The 24,034-nt window shown below is 43.5% G+C and overlaps 1 protein-coding gene across 1 annotated transcript in view; it reads right to left on the reverse strand.

Annotated features, from left to right (window-relative positions):
* The window catches only part of TBC1D10A (TBC1 domain family member 10A), a 97,491-nt gene that overhangs the window by 11,755 nt on the left and 61,702 nt on the right, over positions 1 to 24,034 (reverse strand). Inside the window, exons 2-7 of the mRNA XM_069760141.1 lie at positions 20,033 to 20,132; positions 16,585 to 16,692; positions 15,560 to 15,666; positions 14,586 to 14,700; positions 14,438 to 14,503; positions 4,115 to 4,304 (exon numbers count right to left, since the gene is read on the reverse strand). Of these exons, the coding sequence (XP_069616242.1) occupies positions 4,115 to 4,304; positions 14,438 to 14,503; positions 14,586 to 14,700; positions 15,560 to 15,666; positions 16,585 to 16,692; positions 20,033 to 20,132 (686 nt within the window). The remainder of the gene's footprint in view (positions 1 to 4,114; positions 4,305 to 14,437; positions 14,504 to 14,585; positions 14,701 to 15,559; positions 15,667 to 16,584; positions 16,693 to 20,032; positions 20,133 to 24,034) is intronic.

Consider the following 24,034-nt stretch of genomic DNA (forward strand, 5'->3'; position numbering starts at 1 on the left):
AAAAAAAACAATTAAAATAAAAAAGTTACCGTATATACTCGAGTATAAGCAGACCCGAGTATAAGCAGACCCCCCTAATTTTGCCACAAAAAACTGGGAAAACTTATTGACTCGAGTATAAGCCTAGAGTAGGAAATGCAGCAGCTACCGGTGAATTTCAAAAATAAAAATAGATGCTCCATACCGTTTATTATTGCCCCATAAGATGCTCCATATAAAGCGGTGCCACATATGGGGCAATAATGAACAGTATGGAGCATTATATGTGGCACAGCTTTATATGGGGCCATAATGAACGGTGCAGAGCATTATATGTGGCACAGCTTTATATGGAGCATCTTATGGGGCAATAATGAACAGTATGCAGCATTATAAGATGCTCCATATAAAGCTGTGCCACATATAATGCTCCATACTGTTCATTAATGCCCCATAGATGCTCCATATAAAGCTGTGCCATATATAATGCTCTGCACCGTTCATTATGGACCCGTAGATGCTCCATATAAACCTGTGCCACATATAATGCTCTGCAACGTTCATTATGGCCCCATAGATGCTCCATATAAAGCTGTGCCCCACATATAATGCTCTGCACCGTTCATTATGGCCTCATAGATACTCCATATAAAGCTGTGCCATATATAATGCTCTGCACCGTTGATTATGGCCCCATAGATGCTCCATATAAAGCTGTGCCACATATAATGCTCTGCACCGTTCATTATGGCCCCATATAAAGCTGTGCCACATATAATGCTCCATACTGTTCATTATTGCCCCATAGATGCTCCATATAAAGCTGTGCCATATATAATGCTCTGCACCGTTCATTATAGCCCCATAGATGCTCCATATAAAGCTGTGCCCAACATATAATGCTCTGCACCGTTCATTATGGCCTCATAGATGCTCCATATAAAGCTGTGTCATATATAATGCTCTGCACCGTTCATTATGGCCCCATAGATGCTCCATATAAAGCTGTGCCATATATAATGCTCTGCACCGTTCATTATGGCCCCATAGATGCTCCATATAAAGCTGTGCCCCACATATAATGCTCTGCACCGTTCATTATGGCCCCATAGATGCTCCATATAAAGCTGTGCCACATATAATGCTCTGCACCGTTCCTTATGGCCCAATATAAAGCTGTGCCACATATAATGCTCTATACTGTTCATTATTGCCCCATAGATGCTCCATATAAAGCTGTGCCATATATAATGCTGCTGCTGCTGCTGCAATAAAAAAAAAAATAATCACATACTCACCTCTCTTCGCTCAGGACGCCGGCGCTTTCAATATTTACCTGCTCCTCGTGCGGCTCCGTCTCCAGCACTGACGCTCAGCAGAGAGCGCGCACTGACTAAGTCACCGAGCCCTCTGACCCGAGCGTCACAGCCAGAGGACGCTGGAGACGGAGCCGCACTGGAACGAGGAGCAGGTAAATATCGCACAGCGCTCCCCTCCCCATATACTTACCTACTGCTGGTGCGGTCCCTGCAGTCCCTGCTTCTTCCACCGCTGCATCTTCTTCCTGTATTGAGCGGTCAGAGTTACCGATTACAGTAATGAATATGCGGCTCCACCTCTATGGGAGGTGGAGCCGCATATTCATGACTAGTGAGCGGTACCATGTGACCGCTCAGTACAGGAAGAATCTGCAGCGCTGGAAGAAGCAGGGACTGCAGGGACCGCGCCACCGCGCCAGCAGTAGGTAAGTATAATTAGATAGCCCCCCCCCTCCCCTGCCGACCCCTGGGTATGACGCTAGTATAAGCCGAGAGGGGGACTTTCAGCCCCCAAAAATGGGCTGAAAATCTCGGCTTATACTCAACTATATACGGTTTATGCTCATGTGACGCCCAGGAGACCGGGATACCCAGCACCGGACCAATGGAGTCTGTCTCTTGAGGGGGATGTCACGGGTGACTTGACCCGGTGCTGTGGCCTCAGGCAATGCACAGTGTAAGGGGTATCATGAGGGGACAGGCACTTACTTGATCAGCAGCAGGTTCTCCCAGCGGTGACGATCTCGATCCTGGATAGATGGCTACTGTCCAAATGAAAGACTGAGGCACTGAAACGTTTAACCAGTTTACTTCAACATAAAGGGATTTACAACCAGTCCTGTCACCGGAGTCTGTATGGGAACTCTGAGTTACTTTGACCCTGCCGGGGTCTTCGCCTCTTATTGTGCGCAATTTCTGTGTGGCCCTGCTGCTGTATGTGAACTGGCTGCCGGCCCAATCTGTCCCCTCCGGGTCCTGGTTCAACGGGCAACCCGAGTCCTTTTATCGGTTTACCCCCTCTGGGAGTACCGCTGAACTCTGTGTCTGTTGCTGCATCCGACCCTAGTGAAGCTGATATCACCTCACGTTTTTCCGGTTGCTGTATTATATATAATGAATACAGCCACGGATCCGGTATCCGTCTTTGCGCCTGTTCTGGGTAGTGATTAATGCTACCCGGTTCTCACAATGTCCTTTTTCTCTATCCCTCTTCTCCTCAGGCCGGTGATTTAGGCCTGGTAACAGTCACAGGGCTGTTAGAGATTTAACTGTATGACCTCTCACTTTCAGCTCCTTAGCCCAACTGCCATTTCTTCTCTCAGACCAGAATGGATCAAGGGGAGTCTCTGGAGCTCCCCCTTCTGGCCGGAGGTGGTAGTGCAGTCTTGCTATTTTAGTATTTGCATTTACTGTCAGTAACTATTTTTGTGGCAAATACCCCTAGGGGTGCCACACTCACCTTCTGTCGGCCCCCGGATCCACCCGAGGCCTTTACCGATGCTCCTCGCGCTCTGGTCCCAAGAATGGATTGTAGCAATGAGTCGAGATCATGTAGCTGTCTTGTGAGACCGCTACATCATCATCATCATCATGCGAGACTGCTACGTGATCTCGAGTCAGTGACGCAATGCAAACTTGGGACCGGAGCGCAAGGAGCGGGAAAGGCTGCAGCGGACTTCAGAAGGTGAGAATATGTTTGGTTTTTTTTTTACATTATAGGTTTTTACTATTGATGCTGCATAGGCAACGTCAATAATAAAAGTGAAGCGGTGTTCAAATCCCACCCCAATCTCGCTGATTGGTCATGGCTGGCCGGCTGCGACCAATCAACAACACGGGATTTCCGTTACGGAAGTTAGTTACAGACAGAAACAGACGGAAGTACCCCTTAGACAATTATATAGATCGATGGCTAGACCATACACGACTAGTGCTTTTTACCTTGTGTGTCCCTCTATTTCCTTATAAATAGTAAGCAAGGCCCTCATTCCTCCTGTAACTGGTGAACTACAATGGCTTGCGAAAGCATTTTAGGAGGTGGTGATGGCGAACTCAGTCGAGGGGTTCAAGAGAGGCCTGGATGTCTTCCTGGAGCAGAACAATATTGTATCATACAATTATTAGGTTCTGTAGTAGGACGTAGATCTGGGGATTTATTATGATGGAATATAGGCTGAACTGGATGGACAAATGTCTTTTTTCGGCCTTACTAACTATGTTACTATGAGTGGCCTTGTCAAAGCCCAGACCATAAGCCAATTGAGAATCTGTGGTCAAACTTGAAGATTGCTGTTCACCAGAGGAAGCCATCTAAGCCATTCATTTAAGAATGGGCAAAATTCCCAGTGGCAAGATGTGGAAACCTCAGAGACTTATCCAAAGTGACTTGCAGTTGTAATTGCCACAAAAGGAGGCTCTACAAAGTACTGACTTTAGGTAGGTGAAAAGTTCTTCACACTGAAGTTTTCAGTTATTTTGTCCTATTTGTAGTTAGCCTCACAATAAAAAGAAAACAAAATGTTCACAGTTGTATGCCTGTTCACATGAACTGATGCAAACCCCCCCAAAAAGTGAAATTCCAGGTTGTGAGGTAGCCAAACATGAAAAATGGCAAGGGGGAGGTGGGGGGCTACTTTTGCAAGTTACTGTATTAATCTGTTATGTCTTTAATATATGTACAGGTCCCTACTTAAATGTTAAGTGAAGCGGAATACACTGGTGCTATAGAAAATCATCATCATCATCATCACATCTGTTATGGACTGGTCAACCCGTAGAAGAACTGACAAAATTCTTGGGTAATAAAACCTATTTACCTTCACAAAAAAACATGTCCCACACACGCAGAACCGAGCTCCAGGGAAGCGTCCGTGAAAACGCACACATGAACCATTCAGTCATGTATAAGATCGGGTCAATCTTCTGCTTACTAAGATGCTTGTAGGCCACAGGAGACACCTTCCGGAGCAGTGAGAACAGGATCCGTCCATCTAACTGGATTGCTTCCTGCAAATATTAAATCGAAGAGGCTATACAACAAACCATATTTTCAGGCGAACACAGACATCAGATTCGTAGATTACAGTATTGTTAGGTTAAGGGCTAACTTTCATACTCTGATGGTTTCAAAAGGTGGGGTAAAGTCTGATGGGTTAGGGGCCAGAGCAGAGAGTTGTAAGCGCCAGATATAAACCCACCCCTTTAGGAAAACCTATAATTGCAATAACCCTGCTGCCACCATACTGCCATATCTGCAGTTTTTACTCTCGTACTGTACTGTCTCCTTCCCACCCCCTGCAGATTGTAAGCCTGTCCCTACATATTGTGCCTCTTATGATTAGTAGGTCCTTTCTTCATATTTTCCTATAGAGAACTCAGCCTAAACAAACACCTATGGCTTGTAGATTTTAAAAGTACATCAGAAATTTTTTTGCTAACCATCACTCTTCTGGGTGAACTCTGCACTCTACTTTAGATGCACTTCTATCAGATTCTCTCTTCTCTCAAAAGATGCCCATGCACTCAATCGAGAAGCCAAATGCTCACGTTTTCCTCAGGGAGATGGCAGTAAGCGGCTCTCTGACACATAAGATGACTGAAGTCCAGCCAATTTTACTGTATGTATATACGGACTTTAAAGGGAACCTGTCACCCCCAAAAATCGATGGTGAGGTAAGCTCGCTGTCATCTGGGGCTTATCTACAGCATTCTGTAAAGCTGTAGATAAGCCCCCGATGTAATCTGAAAGATAAGAAAGAGAGGTTATATAATACTCACCCAAAGGCGGTCCCCGTACGATGGGCGTCGTGGTCCGGTCCTCCCCTCCCATCTTCTTACGATGGCGTTCTCCTCTTGTCTTCATGCTGCGGCTCTGGCATGCTTTGTCTGCCCTGTTGAGGGCAGAGCAAAATACTGCAGTGTGCTTGGCCTCTCTGACCTTTCCCGGCGAATGCGCACTGCATTTCTTTGCTCTGCCCTCAACAGGGCAGACAACGTACGCCTGCGCCGAAGCCACAGCATGAAGACAAGAAGAGGACGTCATCGTAAGAAAATGGGAGGCCCCGGACAGCAGCAGGACCGCCCCTGGGTGAGTATAATCTAACCTCTTTTTCTTATCTTTCAGGATACAGAATGCTGTAGATAAGCCCCTGATGCCGGTGGGCTTAGCTCATCGTCGATTTTGGGGGTGACAGGTTCCCCTTTAAAAAGGGAACAGGTCATCAGAAAATGACCCATTTGTTTAAAATCATGTTTTTCTATGTTGTGCATTTTTTTTTTTTTTTTTTTTTTTAAATGGGGATGTTTTCCAATTTCCCATATCACTATTGAAGGCTAGGAATTAGGTAGCATTTACACAGGTAATGGCAGCCCCCCCCATAAGAATTAGGGAATAAAGGGGGGGGTCTAATAGCCACACAGGCTATGAATATGTTGATGGAATAGTTCTGTGAAAGGGTTATTTTTTGAAGCAAGTTGCTGGGTGAATGTAAGTTATTTTTAGAAGCACTGGTTTAGTCCAGTCAGTTTTAGCGCCCATTTAACGGCTGTTCATTGGTGGACAGTGCGTTACTGGGCTGTTGCCGGTGTATTTAAAGCCAGTCTTGGCAGATTTTAGGCACTCTGAGGCGAGTGCTGAAGAAAGAAGATACCAGCTCCATGGAGGATTTACTTCAGAAGATCCTGTCAAGGGCTGGGGAAGAGGGCGGAGCGGAATGGCTGAGGAGCTGCCTTGCTGTAAAACCTATAACGGCAGCTCCGGAAGCATTCCCTCCTCCTTCTAACCCAAGCTTATCGGCGCCAAATTTGAAAATTCAGGCGGCTCCTTCATCTACAACGAGCGCCCTGCATGAAGCACCCCCAAGCCTGCAACCCAGCCAGGACAAGGACCCTGAAGAAAGGCCCTCTATCCGTGCACAGATGCGCTCGCCTAACACGGAAGGCTTGAGCGCAGGATGCACACATGATGGACCTCCGGACGACAGACACCATGGAAGGGGCGAGAGCTTTCCTGTGTCAGTACCTTTATGTGATGTGGATCTTAAACACATGCTAAAGAGCGTTCTTACTGAGGCGTAAGCCCAATCCTTATATAGGGATCCTAATTCAAAAGGCACAGACCCCGGTAATGGTGGAAAGAATAGCTCCGTGGCTAAACAGTTATCCAGATCAAGTGATCAGTGATCTGCTTTTCAATGGTTTTTTGAATGGCTTTTTCATTCCTCCATTTCAGGCGTCTGGTTGTAAAATTGTCAAAAATTTACACTCAGTGTTCATACATCCTGAGGTATTTAGAGAAAAAAATCAAAAGCGAACTGTTACTAGGCAGAGTGGCGGGTCCGTTTTCGTCTCCATCTTTTCAGAATTTCAGAATTTCCCCATTGGGCGTAGTCCCTAAGAAGGAGGCTGGCTCTTTCCGCCTTATTCATCACTTACTTGTCTTACCCTCCTGGTGCTTCTTTAAATGATGAAGTAGATAAAACTGTTTGTTCCGTAACTTATTCATCATTTGATGTGGCGATTGACTTACTAAAGCAATTCGGAAGTGGAGCTTTAATGTCTAAATCTGACATTAAATCTGCTTTCAGGTTCCTTCCGGTTCATCCTGACGGTTTTTTTTCCTTGGGTTTTCATTTTGAGAATTAATTTTTCTTTCATAAATGCGTTCCCATGGGGATAACTTTGGATTCCTCTAAAATGGAATGTAGGCTCCCTGAAGAAAAAAATTACTAAATTGCGTTCTGCATTGAATAATTTTCTCTCTAAAAAGAAAATTACCCTAAAAGACTTACAATCCCTTTTGGGTTTATTGAATTTTGCTTTAAGGATTATAACAATTGGTCGGGCATTCTTCTTGTCGCCTTTATGATTCTGCTCAAGGTTTTTCATCCCCAAATTCCCACAGAGTCGGTTCGGAAGTAAGGGAAGATGCTAAAATTTGGCTCTTTTCTTACTAATTTTAATGGCAAAACTTGTTGGCAATCCCCTTTTGTCTCCTCAGACTCTTTTCCGCTTGTTTTTTCAGTACATAGTTCTTCCGATTGTGGCATTCTTTTTTCGACACATTGGATGTCGCAGCTTTGGCCCGAAACATGGGTTGTCTCCGGGGGAACACAATGGTTTTGGAAATCTTTTCCATTTTTGTTGCCGTTTCCCTGTGGGGGTCCTATGTGCAAAACTCGAGGGTAAGTATTTTATCTATAGACCCAGGTGTTCTTTTTTCTCATTAACACTTTGTCGTCAAAAAACAAATGGGTTGCTTGCATTCTAAGACAACTGGTATTGGTTTGTCTTAAATCCAACATTTGGCTGAAAGCATATTCTGGCAAAAGCAAATAGATTTCGGCAACTACGTGAACATCATTGGTCGCTCTTTCATTCGCAGATGCCCGATGCGGATCCGGAAGGGACACCCTACCCTCAGTCTATTTGGAAAATGATTCCAATTTGATCCCCCATCTTATTAGAAATTCGTTATCTGTTTGATCATGGGCCAGTTATTCGGCTGCATGGAAATTGTGGACTGAATTTTGTAGTTTAAATGTTTTTAATCCTAAGGTAGCCAGCCCGAACTTCAGACCGGAAATAGGAGTTGTTAATTACTCAGGGCCTATCGTATTCTGCCGTAACCAAACACCTAGCGGGTGTCTCATTTTTCCTTAGACTTGGCGGCGAATCATCTTTGGCTTCCCTTTTTCCGATTAAGCAGCTTCTGAAAGGCTACAAGAAAGGTAGCTTTCAGCCTGACAGCAGACGCCCAATTTCTCTGCCACTGTTGCAAGATCTTTGCTCAGCCCTAAGCCAAGTTTGTTCCGATTCAGACGAGGTTTCTTTATTTTATGCTGCGTTTTGCTTGACATTTTTCGGGGCCCTCCGAATAGGGGAGGTGGTATCTGGTACAAAATCGCAACCCTCAGGTTTAATGCTTTCATATTTAAAACTCAAGGACAATTTTATTATTTTATTCATTAAAAGGTCTAAAACAGATCAGTTGGCCAGGGGAGTAAGTTTGAAAATTGCTTCTTTTGCTGATACTGCTATTTGTCCGGTGTCAAACATTAAAAGATGGCTGCTTGTTAGAACTAAAAAGGAGGGCCCGCTATTTTTGCATAAGGACGGTTCTCCAGCTGCAATTTTTCAGTTTAATTTTATTCTGAAGAATTGTTTGAGAGTTCTAGGGAAGCAACATCTTAGAATAACATCTCATTCCTTCAGGATTGGAGCGGCTACGGAGGCGTCTAGGGCCGGCTTTTGTGATTCCCAAATCAGGCAAATTGGTCGATCGGAGTCGGGGAGGTATAAACTTTATACTAGGCACGATTTATACGATGACTAATCTGTATTTCAATTTCAGGTCCCTTCAAAATTTGGGTCATCGGTCACTCATTTATTGGGCCCAGAAGAGAACGTGTCAACAATGCTACTCCGAAAATTTGTCTTTTGATGTTTCTAAGGTGCAGATCTTCTAGCATGGAGTTCGTGGTTTACGATGCTCTAATTTAGTTTTAGAGTTTAAAAAATGTTTAATCTGTTTCCATTCCCAGACTTGGTAGTGTTTCATGCGGGCGGGAATGATCTCGGGAAACTAAAGATCCTGGACTTATTAGCCATCATGCGTTCCGATATTGTTAGTCTTAGGCAATCTTTTCCTTATCCGGGTTTTGTTTTTTCCGAGATCATTCCCAGGCTTTTGTGGAATACTCCGGAATTCAGATTTATGGATAAAGTTCGCAAGAGAGTTAATACGTAGAAGCATGGAAAAGTTCTTGCCTCTAGTCAATGGTTTTTCTTTTAGGCATGATGACCTCAAAGGTTTTTTACTGGGGCTGTATTGCCATGATTTTATTCACTTATCCAACATTGGCCTTGACATTTTAAACCTGAATTTACTAAATATTGTGGAGAAATGGCTGTAGTTTTTTTTTGGGGGGGGCCTCAACTCTGAGTAGAGGCTCTTGGGAAAATCATCCAGTTCCTGGATGGATTGTTTAATGGAGTCTTGGAATGTTTGGTTATTTATATGAATCGTTCAATTGGTATGTTTACTGTTATATTTTTAAGTTACCCAAGTATAAACATCACGGCCAATTTTATTCCACAATATTTTGTTATGTCATTATTTTAGTATGAATAAACCTTGTGTTGCCATGCAATTTGGTCTAAATACATTGGGGAAAATAAGTATTTGATACACTGCCGATTTTGCAAGTTTTCCCACTTACAAAGAATGGAGGGCTGTAATTTTTATCATAGGAACACCAACTCCTGGGAGTGGGATTTTGTGTGGACAGGTGTCTTATACAGGTAATGAGTTCAAACAGGTGCAACTAATCCAAGTAATGAGTGCAGAGTAGAAGGGCTTCTTAACCCCTTAAGCTTCGAGGGTGGTTTGCACGTTAATGACCAGGCCAATTTTTACACTTCTGACCACTGTCCCTTTATGAGGTTATAACTCTGGAACGCTTCAACGGATCCTGATGATTCTGACAATGTTTTCTCGAGACATATTGTACTTCATGATAGTGGTAAAATTTCTTTGATATTACCTGCGTTTATTTGTGGAAAAAAAAATTGGAAAATTTTGCAATTTTCCAACTTTGAATTTTTATGCCCTTAAATCACAGAGATATGTCACACAAAATACTTAAGTAACATTTCCCACATGTCTACTTTACATCAGCACAATTTTGGAAACAATTTTTTGTTGTTGTTAGGGAGTTAAGGGTTAAGAGTTGACCAGCAATTTCTCATTTTTACAACACCATTTTGTTTTTAGGGACCACGTCACATTTGAAGTCATTTTGAGGGGTCTATATGATAAAAACTACCCAAGTGTGACACCATTCTAAAAACTGCACCCCTCGAGGTGCTCAAAACCACTTTCAAGAAGTTTATTAACCCTTAAGGTGTTTCACAGGAATTTTTGGAATGTTTAATAAAAAAAAAAAAAAAAAAAAAAAAAAAAAAAAATGAACATTAATTTTTTTATCACAAAAAATTTACTTTAGCTCCATTTTGTTTTATTTTACCAAGGGTAACAGGAAAAATTGGACCCCAAAAGTTGTTGTACAATTTGTCCTGAGCACCCGGATACCCCATATGTGCGGGTGAACCACTGTTTGGGCGCATGGCAGAGCTCGGAAGGGAAGGAGCGCCATTTGACTTTTCAATGCAAAATTGGCTGGAATTGAGATGGGACGCCATGTTGCGTTGGGGAGCCCCTGATGTGCCTAAACATTGAAACCCCCCACAAGTGACACCATTTTGGAAAGGGGACCCCTTAAGGAACTTATCTAGATGTGTGGTGAGCACTTTGACCCACCAAATGCTTCACAGACGTTTATAATGTAAAGCCGTAAAAATAAAAAATAATATTTTTTCACAAAAATGAAATTTTCGCCCCCAATTTATTATTTTCCCAAGGGTAACAGGAGAAATTGGACCCCAAAAGTTGTTGTGCAATTTGTCCTGAGTACGCAGATACCCCATATGTGTGGGGGAACCACCGTTTGGGCGCATGGCAGAGCTCGGAAGGGAAGGAGCGCCATTTGGAATGCACACTTAGATGAATTGGTCTGCAAGCGTCACGTTGCATTTGCAGAGCCCCTGATGTACCTAAACAGTAGAAACCCCCCACAAGTGACCCCATATTGGAACCTAGACCCCCAAGGAACTTATCTAAATGTATTGTGAGAACTTTGAACCCCCAAGTTTCACTACAGTTTATAACGCAGAGCCGTGAACATAACAAAAATCATTTTTGTCCCACAAAAATGTTTTGTTTTTTTTTAGCCCCCCAAATTTTTATTTTCCCAAGCGTAACAAGAGAAATTGGACTCCAGAAGTTGTTGTCCAATTTGTCCTGAGTATGCTGATACCCCATATGTGGGGGTAAACCCCTGTTTGGGCACACGGGAGAGCTCAGAAGGGAAGGAGCACGGTTTTACTTTTTCAACGCAGAATTGGCTGGAATTGAGATCGGACGCCATGTCGCAGTTGGAGAGCCCTGTTGTGCCTAAACCGTGGAAACCCCCAATTCTAACTTAAACCCTAACCCAAACACACCCCTAACCCCAACCACACCCCTAACCCTGACACACCCCTAACCCTAATCCCAAACGTAAATGTAATCCAAACCATAACCCTAGCCCCAACCCTAATGGGAAAATCGAAAAACTTTTTTTTTTTTTTTCCTTAACTAAGGGGGTGATGAAGGGGGTTTGATTTACTTTTATAGCGTGTTTTTATGTTTTGGCGCTTTTATACGATAAAAACTATTTTATAGAAAAAAATTATTTTTGCATCGCTTTATTCTGAGGACTATAACTTATTTTTTCACTGACGCTGTATGGCGGCTCGTTTTTTGCGAGACAAGGTGACGTTTTCAGCGGTACCATGGTTATTTATATCTGTCTTTTTGATCACGTGCTATTCCACTTTTTGTTCGGCGGTATGATAATAAAGGGTTGTTTTTTGCCTTTTTTTATGGTGTTCACTGAAGGGGTTAATTAGTTGGACAGTTTTATAGGTCGGGTCGTTACGGACGCGGCGATACGAAGTGTACTTTTATTTTTTTTTTATTTAGATAACTATTTAGATGACTATTTATGAGTACAATATTTTTTTTTCTTTATTTAGGAATTTTTTTTTTAATTTTCACGTTATAAAGTAAAAAAAATAAAATAATTCACATTGCCCCAGGGGGGGGATCATGTTATGGGGTCAGATCGCTGATCTGACACTTTGCAGAGCACTGTGTCAGATCAGCGATCTGACAGGCAGTGCTCCAGGCTTGCCGGCGCTTGCTCTGAGCAGGCGCTGGTAAGACACCTCTCTGCAGGACCTGGATGCAGCCCCGCTGCCATTTTGGATCCGGGGCCTGCAGGGAGGAGACGCTCGGCACAAGGTGAGCACATCGCCTTGTACCGAGGGTCTTAGGGAAGCCCGCAGGGAGCCCCCTCCCTGCGCGATGCTTTCCTATGCCCCCGGAACGCTGCAATCATGTTTAATTGCAGTGTGCCGGGGGATAATGTGCCAGGGGCAGTCAGTGACCGCTCCATAGTGCCGGATGTCAGCTGCGATAGTCAGCTGACACCCGGCCGCGCTCCCCCCGTGAGCGCAGCTGATCGCGGTGGACGTGCTATCCCGTCACTGGGAACTAAGTCCCAGGTCACCTTCACGGGAGAGAGTTTGTCCAATGGCTTCGTCAGGGGCGGTCTTCGCTGAGCATGACATGTGTCTTTGATGTATTATTTATGTAATTTAATTGTTTGATTCATTTTTGTTATAAATTGATATTTATCCTTTTTCAACCAATTTGGATGTGTACTCCATTTTTTCTGGTTAGAAGAAGTTCTTGGCAGCCTGTATTCAGCCTATCAGTTGGGCCTAGTTAATGGACAACAGAGTCTTCTAGAACCATTGCACAAGTTAATAAATGCTAAAGCACTTCACTAATAAATGGAAGTATATTAAATATTCATTCCAATAGTAAACGATTAACCTCATAATGTTTCCATGTCTGCCCAAAAAAGATCAAAATTTCATTTAAGACACTTGAGGCTTAGCTGTATGAATAGACAAATGTTTTAATAAATTAAAACTGTGATTTTATGACAAAACTAATGTATAACAATCAGATTTATTAATGGGATCTTCTAATCTTCGCTGTTCAGGTGCGCAGCGCTCCCATGCCATCTGGCTTGCCACTTCATAGACCACTTGGACTAGCGGCATAGTTGTGGTGCTGGCCCAAACTGTGCACTAACCATTCCGGCCAGCTTCAGAGTGGCACTTTCATGCGATATTAAAGAGAGCTTGGAAGCTCTGTGTTTACTGGTTGTTACCCAAGGTTACCGGCCACCGCTGCCATCTAGCAGTACTGTCCAGTAACATAGGCAACAAACAATTCAAAATTCATCCGTTCTTGACAAAAGAATTTTTAGTAACCAGTAAATCCTAAAGTTGATTGTTTTTAGGATGATGTGAATAGCCCTTTCACACTTTAATAATTCTTCAATACTAACGCCATCTGGGCTATAGAATTGTTGGGAGATCGTGAGTACTTACAGAGGATTCTTATTCTTAGTGCTCTCTATACTATCTAAACTAGCATTTAACAAGTACAATTGTTCTACCATAGGACCAGTACATTACAGGACTTATAAAAGTGACGTAAGAAACTGCAGAAAGTGAGCATGATCTCGGGATCACTGGTCTCCCTTCATAAAACATTTATCAAGTCATAAATAAAAAGGAAAGAAAATTACATAGTTGCCGGCAACGAGCCACAAACTACCCAAGTTTTATTTTTTTCTCCACCAATATGAAAGTCTCTGCTGTTCCCCACTCCGATCCCTCAGCAGGGACTGACCAGGGAGCGAGCCCCCATGAACACCAATGACTTATGACTATGCTGCTCGCTCAGCTTCCTGACCTGCCCTAGAATAGAAGTTACGCTGTGTGCAGGCAGGAAAGCAATAAGAAGTGATGACTTAACAGCAGAACTTTACACGGCATCTGAACCCCGCAGCTGCTCTCTGGTTTTGTACCTGGAATAAAGTATGACAGCATCCCTCCTAGCCTACAGATTGGAGCACAGTAGACTAAAGTGAACGATATACTGGTGACCATTTACATGTGTAGCCTTCTAAGTGTTATCATGCAGGACAAGATATAAAGTGCATATATAAAGAGAAGAAAAAAAGATAGCTGCAGGCTCCCCTCACCTACAGAAGAAGTTGAGCACTTTTCTACACTACTTGCCTTTCTCCAGGCTGATCTCCTACTCTGGGTCTAGTCATGGTTCTGTGTCTGAAGAACGATTACTGCAGCTTCCAAAATCTTATCGTCATTTTGTAGGAGTGGAGAAAGGACCCAAGGGTGGACATATGTGCAGCAGATGGCCTACTAGTTGGCCACCACAGTCCTACGTTAGCCTCATAAAGTCCATTTAGATGGCTTTCAACCTCCTTCTAGACTTCTTCGATATATCTGTTACACTGATATATAGCTCAGCCTGAATGAAGGGCTACACCGAGAAGCATAATGCAGGTTGTATCAAACTTGTGACCTTTAAAAAAAAATACATATATCTGTAAAGGAGTCTGAAACGCCACCTCAAAAGCTCCTTCTGTTCTTACCAGCTTCTCACTGTAATAACCCGGCAGGTACTTCTCGCAGATTTGCACCAAACACCAGAATGCTTGCTGTGGAGGAAAATGAAATCTGTAAGACTGTGGATTCCAATGTAATGAATAGTATTGCTGCAGGCCATGTTACTCTACTTGCCTCTGCTGGCATGTGCATAAGTAGGACAGCTGCAATAGGGGCCTGGGCTTGACAGTAGCCTTCATCTGGCCGGTACAGAGTATATGCTTTCAGTACCCTAAAAAGATCTTGTTGACTGTGAAGACAAAGTTACATCAAATTACTTTGCTCCAGCCCACCTCTATCTGATTCACAGCGATAACACAATATTTTTTATAATAAGGGCAAAATAAAAATGACTGCGCAATACAACCAGAACCAATGGGCTGCATAAAAACGTTTTATGCTATACACAAAAGGAAACCAAAAGCTACAATAAGCCAATATAACAAAATAAAGAGTCACAGGAAGGCATTTACAAATTATGTTTTTCTGAGAAGTCCGTGGGATACATCTCGCTGATCAAGTGATCCTAGATGAGACTTATTTACGACTGTCAAATGATATTCAGTCTTCTTTCGACAGGACAGAGAAGTAAAGTGGAGAAGCATCAAAGAAATACCGTAATAGGAAAAATAATTAACCTTTCTCCCCTACCTAAGGGAAAGCCCCTCCCCCCAAAAAAAACACGATAACAAAAGTCGAATATTTCAGTAACCAACCACTTCAACAAACTGGCTAGGGCGTCAATGAATGGGTTACATTTTTGAAGTGTGCAGGGCTCTACAAAGTTGGCAAAGAGATATTGTAATTATGCAGTACTTAAAGCACAGTTCGAAAATAAAATGTGGCATCAGGCCATTACATGATTTCAGAAATTTGCTGTCCTAAGGCTCTCAGACCTAAATCAATAACCTGAGCAAAATGTGGTTACGTAGCCAGGAAAAGCCTGAATAATGCACAACAGACAGCCGCCAATAACACAATATAAGAAGCCACTTTATTAACTTCAGCATTCCAAGACATTGAAAATTAATCGATAGGCGCTGTAAATGGCGTTCATCTACAGCAAACATCCCGCCTACGAATGGAAACCGGATCCAAAAATAACTTACCCATGACCCCCTCGAGCAACAAACATTTCATGGAATGGAAACTGCCTGTGAAGATCTCTTTCTATGATGTCCAGCCATTTAGGATCACCCGCCATTGAGTCCAGCTCCTGAAAGAACTTGAAAGTTTTATTGTTGGATCTAAATGGGTCTATAGAACTGTAAGGCTATGTGCACACGCTGCGGATCAGCAGCGGTTTCCCATGAGTTTACAGTACTATGTTAACCTATGGGAAACGACATCCGCAGTGCACATGCTGCGGAAAAAACGCGTGGAAACGCAGCGGTTTATATTCCGCAGCATGTCATTTCTTTGTGCGGATTCTGCTGCAATAGAAAACTGCAGGTGTAAAACCGCAGCGGAATCCGCAGTAGAAGCCGCGATAAATCCGCAGGAAAAACTGCAGCCGTTTTGCACCGAGGTTTTTCCAAATCCTCTGCGGAAAAATCCGCAGTCCTCCAGAATACGTGTGCACATACCCTTAAAAGGGGCTCTCTAAAAATATGATAGAAATGAGTTACATATTTCAAGCTTCAACCTGACCTAGTCACATGCTATGACGGGTAGTAGTCAGAAACACCGCTTAAGGTATTTCTCAATAGTCCGAGGAGCAGCATTGTGAACAAATTGACCTCATCTCACCACTCAGACGTGGACCATGGCTGACAAAGAGTGAACGTGGGGTGAGGGGGTACAACAACATGTCTCCGTTCTTATTTGTATTCCCACTCTGCCAAGTCAGTCTGACAGCTTTACAGCAGGGCAAATAGACTGGCACTGTACAAATCTCAGTCAGAAAAGGAGAAGTTGTTTTTTTCTCCTTCAACCCTGCTCTGCGGCTGAGTGGGCAGATGTTCGTTCACCATGTTACACATCTGATCTGACAGGACGCATGTCTCAAGCGCTGCTTCTTCAGGCTGCAACCCATTTTGACATTTGTCAAGGATAGGATGCAGCTTGAAATATGAGACAGTAGCCACTTATCAAATTCTTGAAGAAACGCTTTATTATTTCCAGTCACACTTACAGTAAATTTGTTGGAGTTCTGGTCCATCTTTACCCTGCTTCCTGAAAGGTACTGCCAGGCGCGGCCACGAAGAGCAGGCGGTATGCCCTTCTGACATCTCAGCTTTATCTGCCAAAAAAGAAGTTTCAAACTGACAAAAACCTTAAAAAGGGAACATGTGTCCAGATTCATGCTGCTCAAAATGTAAGAAAAAAAAAAAAAAAATAAATCAGAGCCTGGCTGCACAACTGCAGCCACACATAGTGCTCTTTGAAACACTCAGTTTCAGAGAAAATATCATTTAAAAAGTCTTTCCCTCATATGTACATTATTATTATTATATATTACATAAGGAACCACCAGTAACAGAACTGGGAAGAGAGTCAGGGGCAGCAACAGACTAGTCTAGTCTCTGGCCAGATCTTCTAACTATATAATACCTTGTTGCCATCGTGCAGCTAGTCTGATGCATGCTGCCCACAGTTTGGCATATGACCGGTCCGTTTAAGAAACATTACCCAATGCTTCCATTGACTGGTCATATTACTTCGCTGTGAGCACTGTGGAACTGTTACAAGAAGCACACGCGTGTCAATATGTGCAGCTGCCATTAGACACTTGTCAATAAGGCTACTTTCACACTAGCGTTTTTTTTGCAATACGTCGCAATGAGTCGTTTATGGCAAAACACGCATCCTGCAAAGTTGTTTGCAGGATGCGTTTTTGCCCCATAGAGTAACATTAGCGACGCATTGCCACACGTCGCAACAGTCGTGCGACGGTTGCGCCGTGTTGTGGCGGACCGCCGGGAGCAAAAAACGTTAAATGTAACTTTTTTTGCTGCCGACGGACCGCTTTCTCCGACCACGCATGCGCGGCCGGAACTCCGCCCCCACCTCCCCTCACAATGGGGCAGCAGATGCGCCGGAGAAATGCATCCGCTGCACCCGTTGTGTGGCGCATCAAACGCTAGCGTCGGAATCTCGGCCCGACGCATTGTGACGGGGAGATTCCGACGCTAGTGTGAAAGTAGCCCAATATGCATGCCATCTCATGGGAAGAGGTGGATGAATAAAACAGGAAACTTTTAGATAAACCATCTAAAAAATAAAGAGCAATGCGGCAGCAATTATGTAAAATGTCTAGTGGCTATCTAACCAGCCTTGTTCCACAGAGCAAGCAATCTCAGTGCAGCCTCCATTTTCCCAGAGTAGTAAAAAGCTGCTCAGTAATCTGGTGTTTTGGGTAACGCAGGTAGTTTCCACAGTTACAGCACAAAGCGCATTCCTTATAAATGAACATGAACCATTATGCCATTTTCCAATTTACAAAATGAAGCCTACATGGTAAAGTTTGTATTGAAACATTCTTTAACTTAAAAAGTGGTTATTTAGGAGTAAAAAAACCCCACATGATCTGTCCTTACAATCACTTTATTTTTCACTAAACATGGTAAATGCATACTTATTAATTTACAGACTAAACCTAACACAAGGTTTCATTCTTATTAGTTATGAGCGAGTGTACTCGTTGCTCGAGTTTTCCCCGAGTATTTGTGACTGCTCGGAGATTTAGTTTTCCCTCACAGCAGCTGAATCATTTGCGACTGTACAGTTTGATTACATGTGGGAATTCCCTAGCAACCAGACAACTCCCACATGTACTCAGCCTTGCTAGTAGCTGTAAATCCTTCAGCTGTCGTGATGAAAACTAAATCTCCGAACACTAACAAATACTCGGAGGTCACCCGAGCGTGCTTGGGAAAACCCGAGCAGAGAGTACACTCGCTCATCACCAATTCTTGTACCTTTGTCTTTTTTTATTTATCTGCCCCTACGAGCATCCAGCTTCACATAATAGGACTGCCATACTTAGTTATATGCTAAAACTACATTTCCCAGCAACACTTGCTTCTCCTCAGTGCTGCAGACACCCCCCTTGTGAGCTCCCGTCAAGCCCCATCTCACAGAGCTACTGTATTATCTTCTTCCATATACATTTGCACTTTTAGTTAATGGATCTGTTAACTACAGGCAAACACACACACACCTAAAATCTGCGGTGTCTAGTTGTCTTAAGTGTGGTTATGAGCTATACAAATCAAGGACAGAACTGAACGCTGCCTGTACAACCCGCTGTGGACAGGTAATCGAAGCATGTTATCTGATGAAGAGCAGACGGGCAGTCTGAAAAAGTTTTGCTAGCGGGCAACGCACAGGAACGCAATCGATACCTGAATTATGGATATATTCTATTATTGTGTGGTGTGTATAGAAGGGTTGCGAATGTTTGGCAAGTTGAAGTCCATTGAGTTTCTCTAGGAAGTTCCTTGGGGGAAAATATGACCCACAGCAAAAGTGAGGGCTAAAACTGGATTAGGATCTAATCTATTCAGCCTACTCCCTCCTACCTCAGGCCAGGGAGGAGCAAGGGTCTGGAGTGACCCTTTAAAACATCTCACCTACCGAATATCAGAGTTAGATCTGGAAGAACCACATGGTCGTTCTGTAACAGTATCTGAGGCGTCTTCCCCCGTAAAATAAGTATTGTAATCCAATTGTGTAAGGTTTCTTTATCTTATCTATTTTAAGCACAATACTTCAGGTAAATTAAATTTAACATTTAGTAAGTTTGTTCTTCATTGCTCTAACGTACCCACGATTTTGAGGAGAAAAGCAGAAAAAAAACGCAACATTTACTTTACAAAATAGCAGTCTTAGTCATAAATGGAAGGAGGAAAATGAAATAAATCAGTGCCATAGGCAGGTAATGATCAAAATTCCCAAAGCTTTTATTGGCTACAAACTGAATTCCCCTCCAACCATCTTCTAATATCAGCTATAAAACCAATGAACCTGGCTAGAGCCACGATAATGGCCTCATGAAGGTGCTGTGTAGACTAAGTGCTGCACTGGCAGATCCCAAGCAAATTTCTGAGTCACAAGGTGCAAGAATTAACTTGTTCAAAGTCGACAAGAGAACATCCCATCCCCAACAATAAGTGTCACGGCCCACCATAGTATGTGACTGCAGGCCATACCGTGAACCACTGACTTATGTAGACTCAGCAGTGGAACGTAATTGCTATAGATTATTAGAATAGTCATTAACGACCTCCTACACAAGAAACCTCAGCGTTTACTAGGCTACATACAGCCTGTGTAGAGCTGCAGTGGATGACCTAGTTTACTTTGTTGGTGTATGCCTTGGAAATGGCTGAACCTGTTTGTATACAATGCAGGACTTCTCCCGTGCACGTGCCTCAGATTATACCCGTCCACGTGAAGTTGGTTACTGGAGCAGACAGGAAACTTCTGCTAAACAAAAAGATGGCCCAAAACACCCAAGGGTGCTCTGCGCACACCGATACTAGCTGCACCCAGATGACAGGGTGGCGGTGTTACTGAATGATGACATTAGCAGGGCACACGCACAGATAAATCACTCCCATCACAGAACATCAGAATACCTTCTTGTGTCGCTTTGCCATCCATTTGTCCCAATTTGACAGCATGTCCAGCCATTTGGCTTCCCTCTGTCGTAACACTTCAACGGACAATTCCGCCTCCCTGTGAAGAAAACATGACAACGCATTAGCCATGTAACCCACGTGTGGTAGGCATGCTGGGACGCACGTTAACCAGAAAAAACAGTAAAAAGGAGAACCGCTGTCATCATAGATGATTATGACCCTGAGGAAGGTAGATTAAGTTCGGAGACCAGTGATTGGGCCAGACAGTAATATATGGTGGTGTGAAAGGCCGCTAACTGCATATAACTGTATGACTGATTACAATGGCTGAGTAGATGATGGGTTTGTCCCAAATGCACAAAGTTAGAAAAGTCCTCTGACAAGAGGGTAATCCAAAGGCTCGCTGTATTAGCTGTACGTAGCTCTATGCCCTGCAGGGGAAACATGAAGTCAATAGGCTGTAATGCATCGCCGAGTGCTGGTCCGCAGACAAAGATCGTTCTATGCGGACAATACCAAGAAGGTGAACGGAGTGACACTACGACCCTCGTGGTATCGCAACCGTGAGAAACTAGTTGCAAACAGCCTGAACCATTGTGACCAGCTTGTCAACTTTACTATGTGACCCTATTTACCAGCGGCATAGAGCGATCTTTGGCCACATAACCTGTGACACCAATCTCAAAAAAACAAAACGGATACACAGGACTGGTGATAAACATACAGGAACCCACAAAAATCCCGAGAAAGGGGGGCTTCGTCTGAATAAAGTACTACAAGCATGCACATTGCCATACCATCCAAAGTCTATGGGACTGACCAGGTACAGCACTCACCATCTTAGTCAGCCCCAGAGGCCTTGTATTATGCCTTTTCTTTTTGTGGTGCGCATGCTCGCCTGCCTTCAAATAGGAGACACTGGAGCCCTATTTTGGGAATGTGTGGGGACGCTTATCTGTTCTGTTGATAGGTGATACATTTTGATTGTAGGAATACATCTTCAAGGTGATCATAGAAAGCCATTATGTCCAAGACCTCAATTTAATTGGACCCTTAAAAACATTTTTTCTAAATATTAGTGATATACACTTAATGGCTTTCGCTCGGGTGGACATTTGCTCTACTTTTTTGGAATACCAATTAATGCCGCTATATAATGGAGCTTATTCGATAATGTTCTTTTAGAACATAGTGTCAAGTTTACCAATGAAAATTAGTACATATGCATATACAGTAATAGATTATGATGTCACTTTTTAATTAGCTTGTTTTCTTTTGTCCCCACTTTCCTTCCACAGTAATGTACAATACAAAAAAACAAACAAACATGCTAACGCTGGCTGATTACATTTGTATGTGAAGCATGTATAGTATACAGTAAAGAAGATACCATAGTACGAGTGCCGTGGCCACAATATATAATGTGACCACAGAACGTGGCAGTCACAGGAATGTGTAGTTGGCATCACTGGTTGAAAGCCCCTCAAACAAGAATAGAACAATAAACAAGCAATGAAAGATTTTGAGACTGAAGCCCCAAGAAATCCTGTTCTCCAAACACACTCACTACTGAAATGTATGCAAGCAAAATCGGAGTAAATTCTAAAACATCACTTTTAATCAAAAGTACAGTATACAAGAAAAAACACAGATACTTTGGTAAGAGGCAGATTAAGCAAGTTTTATACCTCTTCCCTACGTATCATTCTCTTGTCAGGTTATTGATGGGGTTTTTTATATAGTATACGAAAGGAATAGTCTTCTCGAGTTAGATAACAGATTGTATTATCGTTAACATAACCTTCCTTGCTAATAGATTGTAGCTGTTATTTTTCAAATCAGGTGTCTTTGGTATCTTGTGCTTTTTCCTTTCTTTAAAGGGAACCGGTCACCCCGTTTTTTCAGATTGAGATAAAAATACTGTTAAATAGGGCCTGCGCTGTGCGTTACAATAGTGTATGTAGTGTACCCTGATTCCCCACCTATGCTGCGAAATACATTACCAAAGTCGCCGTTTTCGCCTGTCAATCAGACAGGTCAGGTCAGATGGGCGTGGTGACATCGCTGTTTCTTCCCCAGCTTTCCGTTGGTGGCGTAGTGGTTTGCGCATGTCCAAGTGCCGAATCCACTGCGCGCACGTGAAGAAACAGCGCGCGATCTGCGCTATTACCCTTGTCATCGGTGGGGGCGGCCATCTTCCTGGGGCCGTGCGTGCGCAGATGGAGTGCTCTGCTGCACGGGGCTTCAGGAAAATGGCCGCGGGATGCCGCGCGTGCGCAGATGGAGATCGCGGCGGCCATTTTCCTGAAGCCGAGATCGCATCTCGGCTTCAGGAAAATGGCCGCCGCAATCTCCATCTGCGCACGCGTGGCATCCTGCGGCCATTTTCCTGAAGCCCCGGGCAGCAGAGGACTCCATATGCGCACACGCGGCCTCAGGAAGATGGCCGCCCCCACAGATCACCAGGGAAATAGCGCAGATCTTCTCCTGCCCAGTGGATTCAGAAGATGGGCATGCGCAAACCACTACGCCACCAACGGAAAGATATGCAAGATCTGGGGGAAGAAACAGCGATGTCGCCACGCCCATATGACCTGACCAGCCTGATTGACAGGCGAAAACGGCGACTTTGGCAAGTTATTTCGGCAGCATAGGTGGTGAATCCGGGTACACAAAATACACTATAGTAACGCACAGCTCAGGCCCTATTTAACAGTATTTTTATCTCGTACTGAAAAAACGGGGTGACAGGTTCCCTTTAAGTCAGTATGACCATGTCAGGTCTTGTTTTTTGCAAGACGAGTTGTACGTTTAGTAACATAGTAACATAGATAGTAAGGACGAAAAAAGACATTTGTCCATCCAGTTCAGCCTATATTCCATCATAATAAATCCCCAGATCTACGTCCTTCTACAGAACCTAATAATTGTATGTTACAATATTGTTCTACTCCAGGAAGACATCCAGGCCTCTCTTGAACCCCTCGACTGAGTTCGCCATCACCACCTCCTCAGGCAAGCAATTCCAGATTCTCACTGCCCTAACAGTAAAGAATCCTCTTCTATGTTGGTGGAAAAACCTTCTCTCCCCCAGACGCAAAGAATGCCCCCTTGTGCCCGTCACCTTCCTTGGTATAAACAGATCCTCAGCGAGATATTTGTATTGTCCCCTTATATACTTATACATGGTTATTAGATCCCCCCTCAGTCGTCTTTTTTCTAGACTAAATAATCCTAATTTCGCTAATCTATCTGGGTATTTTAGTTCTCCCATCCCCTTTATTAATTTTGTTGCCCTCCTTTGTACTCTCTCTAGTTCCATTATATCCTTCCTGAGCACCGGTGCCCAAAACTGGACACAGTACTCCATGTGCGGTCTAACTAGGGATTTGTACAGAGGCAGTATAATGCGCTCATCATGTGTATCCAGACCTCTTTTAATGCACCCCATGATCCTGTTTGCCTTGGCAGCTGCTGCCTGGCACTGGCTGCTCCAGGTAAGTTTATCATTAACTAGGATCCCCAAGTCCTTCTCCCTGTCAGATTTACCCAGTGGTTTCCCGTTCAGTGTGTAATGGTGATATTGATTCCTTCTTCCCATGTGTATAACCTTACATTTATCATTGTTAAACCTCATCTGCCACCTTTCAGCCCAAGTTTCCAACTTATCCAGATCCATCTGTAGCAGAATACTATCTTCTCTTGTATTAACTGCTTTACATAGTTTTGTATCATCTGCAAATATCAATATTTTACTGTGTAAACCTTCTACCAGATCATTAATGAATATGTTGAAGAGAACAGGTCCCAATACCGACCCCTGCGGTACCCCACTGGTCACAGCGACCCAGTTAGAGACTATACCATTTATAACCACCCTCTGCTTTCTATCACTAAGCCAGTTACTAACCCATTTACACACATTTTCCCCCAGACCAAGCATTCTCATTTTGTGTACCAACCTCTTGTGCGGCACGGTATCAAACGCTTTGGAAAAAT

This window comes from Ranitomeya imitator, chromosome 1, assembly GCF_032444005.1.
Source record: "Ranitomeya imitator isolate aRanImi1 chromosome 1, aRanImi1.pri, whole genome shotgun sequence".
NCBI classification, from domain to species: Eukaryota; Metazoa; Chordata; class Amphibia; order Anura; family Dendrobatidae; genus Ranitomeya; species Ranitomeya imitator.